The sequence below is a fragment of the Blastocystis sp. subtype 4 genome, assembly GCF_000743755.1.
Source record: "Blastocystis sp. subtype 4 strain WR1 chromosome Unknown seqid_0412, whole genome shotgun sequence".
Classification (NCBI taxonomy): Eukaryota; class Bigyra; order Opalinata; family Blastocystidae; genus Blastocystis; species Blastocystis sp. subtype 4.
Genome location: NW_014569135.1, coordinates 1 through 8,283, shown reverse-complemented (window position 1 = coordinate 8,283; position 8,283 = coordinate 1). Strand labels below are relative to the sequence as shown.

The window sequence follows — 8,283 nt, the reverse complement described above, 5'->3', positions numbered from 1 at the left end:
TTCTGAAGTCTCATACACTGCATAGATCATTTGCATATCCTCCTGTGAAGAACGACGAATATGATAGCTGAGAATCATGGAACCTCCAGTGTTCAATGGTTCTTTCCATGTCACATCTAACGAAGTGGAATGAATAGGAACGACTTCAGGATCACGAGGAGGAGAGGGACTAACGGTGATACTGGAGACAAGATGTCCTTCTGAGGGCTCGGAGAAGTTTGAACAGATGTCAGACTCCACACACACAAGTACACGTAATGAATAAACCTTGTCAGGCTCCAACTCCTTCTGGAACTCATTCGTGTAGACAGTCTCTGTCAAAATCTCTTCACCATCTGCCTCCAGACTTACGGTATAGTGTTTAAAGACATGACCAAAGAGTTCAGCTTCTGACCAGGTCCATGTCACTTGTTGAGCATTGAAGCCTGATACAACAGGACGAGAAGGAGGAAGCAGTCAGGACGATAGACAGAGAAAGAAGCAAAGTCACTCCAGTAGTCCCAACGACCTACACGCCAGGTCATTGGAATGACACTATTCAGAATAGCCCCTTCGACGATCACTGTATCACTGGTGAATATCACACTGTGGAGATTGCTACCAATGAAGGCGATCTCACCCTTATCATAGAACATGGTATCGAAAGGCAGTGTCAACTTCAGTGTAGCTGTTCGTTCCACATAGTTCACAGATTGGATCGTGATGCTACTATCCAGAATAGGACTTGGAGATAGAGGTGTACCTTCACATGTCGTAAAAGACTGGATCATAGTATTAGCAGGATACTGAATACCAGTGTAGGAAACAAAGGATCCACTGTTGATGTAGAGAGTTCCTTCACTTGAAGGAGGGAAGGAACCTTCAAAGAGGAAGGCAACAGTATAGTCAGAGATTAAGACAGCTGAAGTAGGATAAGAGAGAGTGGTTGTAGGAGTCTCAAACACAATATGAATATTCATGTGCTCCAATTCATCATTCACCACCTCCTTCACACGCACATTACTTGTACAATAGACTGTATATTGCTCCTGATCTTGAGCTGAAAGAGGAATGTTGGTAGCTCCATCTGCAGGCTCACAACGCAGAGTGGGTGTAATGGGCACACATGTACCAGAGATATGTTCCCACTCCTGGAAGGCATTACATCGCATAACCTTCATTCCTGAGTAATCCACACCACAATTCACATTGTAGGTATCGCCATACTCACCAGAAGGATAACCATTTTCGTTATCACTTGGACACTGTACAGGTGAACAGGTATTGAGAACATCGACCCATTCTCCTGTGTCACAACGCATTTCACGTTCACCAATCTCACCCTCTTCACAAGCCCGAACCACAAGTTCATTGTGAGTATAGTTTTGGCCCGCTAATACGCACAGAGCTGGGCTACATTTATTCTCAATCGGAGCCCACACAGCATTCTCATTCTCCAGTATACAGCGACGTGAGATAGATCCGATTTCACCACTAGGACAAGGAAGCGTAGCAGTATCATTGACACTTGTGATAGGGAATCCACTGTCAGCAGGACAACGTAATGGGACACATGTTGATACTCCCTGGTCCCAAAGACCAAGGTCGTTGCAATGTCGAATGATGTTTCCATTATCGGAGCCAGGAGGACACGGCAACTCAGCATTCGTTCCTGGCTCGGTAGCCTCCCATCCATCCAAAGCAGGACAGTAATTACGACATCCTGACTCATCCTCCTCACTCTCCCAAACACCTGACTCAAGACAGAAACGTGTCTTATTGCCTACTTGCAAAGCACCACAAGGAATAGAAGCACTAGTATTGGAAGGTGTCACAGGATAGCCATCGTATGCTCCACATGAACAACCATAACTGTGGACTTCTCCCCCTTTGAGAGTACAGATAGCAATCAGATATCCTTCATCACAGAGATGAGTAGCATTTTGTTCAACAACAGTACGTGGGAACAACATATTGGCAGCACAAGAACAACCATCACTCGAAATCGCACCCCACTGACCATTGGGCTTACACATTCGAGTCACAGATCCCTCTTCACAGTTCATATGACCCACCTCAGTAGGGAAAGCGTCTGTCCAACCCTCAGCGACACACTTACAATTGTTATAATTGACTCGTTCCCATGTTCCATCATCACCACAACGACGCTCCATGGATCCTGATGAACAAGGGATTTGAATAGACTCACCATGAGGAGTACTAGTGAATTCAACGTCATCCACTGTGATACGATCAGTTTCACACTTACAATCATCATAAACTATGGACCAAGTACCATTCTTCAAGCATTCAGCACTCATCATACCCAAAGAACAAGAACGTGTTGCATTCTTCAAAGCTTGTGTCTGAGGCAAAGGACCCATCGTAGGACAATAACAGTTCCGATAGTCTACCTCCTGCCACACACCATACCGACATTCACGTAAACGCTCACCAACACTACAGGCCTGAGGGACAAAGAATGAGTAGAGATCAGGATCCATAAACTCTCCACCAACAAAACCATCATCATTAGCACAACCACACTGAGACCAGTCCACTCGTGACCAAACTCCAGCTGTACAAGTACGCGTGATCTGAACTCCATTACCACAAGTGTGGGTGTAGCTACCCAGATGAGCAGTCAATGGGAACACACCATCAGCAGGACAACTGTCATCCAGACATGAACCTGTTGCCTGGCTCCATGTTCCATCATCATTGCATGTACGCTGAATCACACTACCAGAAGGACAAGTCTTGCTATGAATGCCAGGAGCCGATGTCTCCCATTCTCCATCTCCCTGACAGTTGCAGATTCTCGTAGTTATTCCCCATTCTCCATATGGACCACATGTACGCTGTGTCTGATCACTACTGCTGGCACAGGGAATATTTGCTACACCCAGTGCATCCGTCTCAGGCCACAGATTCTCTGCAGGACACTTGCACTGATTCACCAGGGACTCTCTAATGAAATGACCTGTTCCATCACATGCGATGGTCATTGAGCCAGATCCACAATCCACCGTCTTTGTCGTGTTAGCCAACATAAATTCGAAAGGCTTCAGATCCTCTTCTTGGGAGGCACATCCACAGTAAGAGTCAGTGATCAGGTACCAGAAGTTATTTCCTCGACACTGCTTCAATACGAAACCCATCATACAATCGAAACGTTGATAGTCACCCACAGCCACATTCCGATTCTCCGTATCAGTACAGCCACATTCCTCATAGTCTACTGACAACACACCCATGGAACAATGAGCCGTTCTCCATCCACCTGTTTCACATGGCAGTGATATGGTATCGTTATGCTTCATGGTAGGCCATTCATCAATCCCAGCACAACCACAGTCCGAATAGTCGATCTCCGTTTCACCAGTCAATGCGTTACAATAACCCTTATAACATTTAGGGATATAGGCATCAGCTCGTTCACCAAACTGGATTTTAGGGAATTCATCGGTTGCAGGACAGTTACAGTCATCAGTAATATTCCACACACCTTCAATCGTACAGATGCCAATCTTCCAGTGGATACCACACTGCTGACGGTCGCTTTCACCTGCTGGAGTCTGTGCTAATCCATCCTGAGCAGGACAAGCACATGTTCTCTCGATGAACTGAGTCTGACCACGAGCATCACACTCGATGTTATACATTCCAATGGAACAATTGTGAATGAAGGTGGTTAAAGGATTCATAGATCCGGTCAATTCAGGGATACCTGTGCACTGACACTTACTGTAATCAGGAGTATCCCAGAATCCAGAGGAAAGACACTTACGATGCTCTCTACCCTTCTCAGCACAATCTGCATCCACACGCCCGTCCACAACTGTTTGTTCATATTTCCCTTCCTCTGCACAGAAACAGTTCGAAGTATCCCGGTTCTCATAATGACCCTTAGGAGTACAGTACACTCTTCGCTCACCGGCACCACATTTAACAACCGTCTCTTCATAGATAGGTGTGAGCTCCATTTCAAAAGGAGCATCCAACACTGTACAACGACAATTATGATCCACAGGTGCCTCCCAACGAGCCGTGAACTTACCACATGTTCTCGTTCGACTTCCACTATCACATTCAACAATGGCGTCTGTACTCACATCTGTAGTTGGGAACACATCATCATCATTAGCACACTGACAAGTACCTTCCACACGCCATGAATCAAAGTCCCATTCTCCATAGTAGTCTCCATTTGCATCCAACTTCCTCAAACAGTCCATCAGAATCCGACCACCTCCATGTTCACATTTCACCTCACCAGTTGTACCCGATAGAGTTACGGAGAAACGACCATAAGCAGGACAAGATCCATAGCATCCAATAGAATTGATATCTTCCCACACACCATCATTACGACATCGTCGTGTTTGCGATCCTCTAATGTTATCTGGACAGGGCAAGAACTCTGTCTGATTTGCAGGAGTCTTGGGCCATCCCATGTCCTCCTTGCAGGCACAGTTGTAATCAGCAATATTCGAATCCCAAAAACCACCATCTCCACAGAGACGAGCTTTGGAACCCTCCTCACACTGAATCCAAGCAGCTTCGTTCATAGGGGTAGTTGGCCATGTAATTTCATTTTCAGTCACATTCTGACACAGGCACCCTTCATAATTGACCTCATCCCAGAAGCCATCATTCTTACAACGACGAGTTTCCACATTACCTTCCACACCTCCCGTACCACATTGGGAATACTGTGTGGTGTTTCGAGGACGTGACGACCACTTACCATCAGTTTCACAATAACAGCCATAATCTTCATACTCGTCCCAATGACCCCACTCATTGCAATAACGTGTCATATTACCAATACCACAATAATGAATAACCGATTCATCTCGATTCGCAGCTGTCCAAGTCACTTCATCCAGTTCTCGAGAGGCACATCCACACTGCTGGTCTTCTACATCCTGCCACTGGCCATTCATACACCAGCGAATCAATTGACCATCATTATCACACTTCTTAACAGCAAAACGGCCTTCTGGTGTAGTAGGCCACGCACCTTCTGCCTCACACTGTACATGTGTCACACTCTCCCACACACCTTGCCAGCCACATAAACGTCCCTCGTATGTGCTATTGTAGGCAGTTTGGTTATAGTGTACTCCATCCACTGTCTCTTCCTTACAGAAGCAATTATCATTTCGAGTAGTGAATCCAGCTTTATAGTCCTCCAGTTTAGAGCAACGATAGGCATGATAACCAATCGTACATTCAATCTTCGATTCACTTCCTACTCCCACTGTAGGCCACAATTCATCTGAACATACATCATATGTCCGAGCAAAGATTTGATTCGAGATCATGCGTTGAATGAATGATACATCATTTCCTGTAGGTTCCACGAATCCATAGAACTGATACGTCGTATTGGGCTTCAGGTTGGGAATGGTAAACTGTTGATTAGCCACATATGACATTCCTTCGAACGATGACTTGTTGAACTTGTTAATGTCAGCCAGAGACAGAGTCAGATCATCTGTGTAGTAGATAAAGATCCTGGGAGCTGTGGTGGAGGCCCACACATAACTGTTGGCGATGGTGATTGAGTAAGAATCAGAAGTGACGAATGAGATAGTATTGTCACAACTGGGCATTGAAAACTGAAACTCATAATGATCCTCGACATGTAGGGCACTCAGAGCAGGGATAACAACAGGTGAATAGTCCTTCCTGGCTGTTATAAGAGCCGTGTACAGATCGGGTAGTAAATCGAATGACAGTATGTACTGATGATTCTTATCAGCCTCTGTGGTACATCGGCCCAGATCCTTGATCTCATCTGGAGTATACTTAGTAGTCGAATTACGAAACACTGGCAATACACAGACCTCCACACCCTCGTGTCCTGTATTTGGAGAAATTGCAAATGTGACAGTTTGAGCACCTGAAGACGAACACTTAGTAGCAAAATTGACTAAAACCATTATTGCTATGATAAACACATACAGCAATCACTATAGTCCGGATCATCCCAAGTTACAGAAACGGTCTACTTCTCCTAGAGTACATTTCTTACTAGCATAGTTATCAGTTTCCGTCATTCGGAATCCGTCATTTCTTGCACAATCTAACCTATGAAGATCCTTTTCTATTCCTACAGCAATTATAGTCATCGATGTCCTTCGCATCCCAAGTACCAGTCATATTACATGTAACTTCGAGGAAACCATCACACTGGTGGCGGATCGTTTCTCCTCGTTTCACATTATGAAGCACAGGAATGTCCTCCGAAGGCACGCACTCTATTGCAATGAGTTCCAAATGCAACAAGAAGTACCACAGTTATGATCACTAATGCGGCCCCACTCCATGTCTCCCATACACATACGACTGAGAAAACCCGAATCGCAGTTCACAGAAGCCTCTTTAAAGACCTCTGTTTGTGGCCAGAAACCATCCGAGCTGCAAAACTTGCCTTCTGACAAGACTACTGCTAGAAGTGTCTATTCTGTCAGGCTATTTGGTGAAGAGCTTACAAATCCAAATAACACACTTGAATACATTCTTGATTCAAAAGACTTGGTCTAACAGCAATTCGGAAGGTGGCTGAAATTGAGCCGATTTCTGGATTATGGTGGATAGTGAAAACCATGATGAAACATATCGAAATGAAGTCGAATTCATGGTTTGTTCGTAACTGGGAAGAATAGATTGTGAAGGGAAAGAAATTTTGTGAGACTGGAGACCATGAGATGAGGAGTCGTATATATAGTATATTCATAGAAAGAAGAAAGAATCCGGCCTAGAGATGGAGAAGAAATTGTCTAATCTGTTCTATGAAGATGGGTCTTTTTTTCCACACCAAGCAATGAGAAAACAATTCTTCACTTATTGCTATATCAGTGTGAGGATCCTTAATGAACCTCTCTTTCCTTCACGAAACAGTTCTTGGTATTCTGAGTCAAAGGGAGAAACAAATGTGGAAGAGTGGGTATTCTAGACACTCTGGAATCTAGGATTGTATTAAGCATTAGCCAATCAGTATTCATTATTCTGACAAAGTTCCCGCGATTGAAGGTGGCTGTTGAAACGTCCTAAAATCTATTGACCACAAAAGTATTATCTCGGTGACATGAGAAGTGCTGTTGTAGTTTTTGCCATTTTAGCAGTGGCCTTTAGTCTTAACTGTGAAAAGGGTTTTATTGCTGTCAAGTTCTCTAAGCCTTCTGATGAGGTGCGTTGTGAAGTGCGTTTGAGTGATGCTTCCATGAAGACCAACGGTCTGATGTTGATTGAGAAGCTCACTTCTACTGGTGCCTATTGCATTAATCCTGGTTACTATTACATTGGTTGCCGAGGACCTGCTGTTGTGAACATTGAGTACATGGATGCCACTCCTGGTAACGAGTACAATAAGGATCATGATCTTACTAAGGCTCCTTACTGGAAGGTTGTGGATCTGGAACAGACTGAGGTAGAATACACTACTGTTCCTGAGTCTCACAAGAAGCCTGATTTCGATAAGAGCAAGCCTCTCACTGGACAGCGTGCTTATCCTGAAGATCCTACTTATGAGCACTCTGATTTCACTTGTGATCAGGCGGGTTATCTGAGCTATCTGAGCAAGTGGAGCCCCACCATGAAGTGTACTAGCCGTGATCCTGCTACTGCAGAGTTCCAGACTCGTCTTGAGTATTTCATTGATTCTTGTGAGAAGATCCATGACTGGAACATGAAGGACAAGTATTGGATGGAATTCACTTTCTATGCTGATTGGCATCCTGATGAGTTCGAGGAGATCACTACTACCAAGCAGAGATACTCTGGAATTATTACTCCTATTCCCTCTACTGTTCCTGTTTACAACAACTCAAATCTCCGTTATCTGATGCCCTCAATGGATCCTTGTGATGATGTGTTTGGATCTCGTCGTCTGGAGGAGAATACTCTTCGTAGTTACATCTGTAAGCCTCAGAACTGTTCTGTCACTTGGGCTTTCGCTACCACAATGTCAATTGAGTATGCTATCAAGAAGCTGTACTTCGAGGAGTATGATCAGATTGTGGAGGTTGCTCTGTCTGCTCAAGAACTGATTGATTGTGTTGGTAAGGAACATGGAGTGACTGGAAAGGTGTGTGATGGTTTGCCTCTTGCTTGGGCTTTTGATTACATCTTTGAGAATGGTATTGCTTACAGAGAGTTCTATCATCATACTAACAAGGAGGAGGAGTGTCAGAATATTCCTGATGAGCAGAAGTATCATATTGCTGGATATGAGAAGCCTAATGTGTACAACAAGTTGGGTCTGTTTGATTTGGTGATGAAGGGACCAACTGC

At 44.5% G+C, this 8,283-nt stretch overlaps 3 protein-coding genes across 3 annotated transcripts; 1 reads left to right on the top strand and 2 right to left on the bottom strand.

The window, feature by feature from the left end:
- Window positions 1-10: 10 nt before the first annotated feature.
- Window positions 11-299, bottom strand: JH06_5026 (hypothetical protein; the record flags this gene model as incomplete). Its single annotated transcript, XM_014669770.1, has 2 exons — window positions 11-116; window positions 142-299. The coding sequence occupies 2 exons, from the start codon at window positions 297-299 to the stop codon at window positions 11-13; spliced, it is 264 nt and encodes an 87-aa protein (XP_014525256.1).
- A 105-nt stretch (window positions 300-404) lies between these two features.
- Window positions 405-6,150, bottom strand: JH06_5025 (hypothetical protein; the record flags this gene model as incomplete). The annotated part of the gene is made up of 3 exons (XM_014669769.1): window positions 405-5,920; window positions 6,023-6,073; window positions 6,105-6,150. The coding sequence occupies 3 exons, from the start codon at window positions 6,148-6,150 to the stop codon at window positions 405-407; spliced, it is 5,613 nt and encodes a 1,870-aa protein (XP_014525255.1).
- A 928-nt stretch (window positions 6,151-7,078) lies between these two features.
- JH06_5610 (peptidase C1A domain-containing protein) lies at window positions 7,079-8,283 on the top strand (the record flags this gene model as incomplete). The annotated part of the gene is made up of 1 exon (XM_014669768.1): window positions 7,079-8,283. A coding segment is annotated over one exon (1,205 nt), but the record flags the coding sequence as incomplete, so codon positions are not given.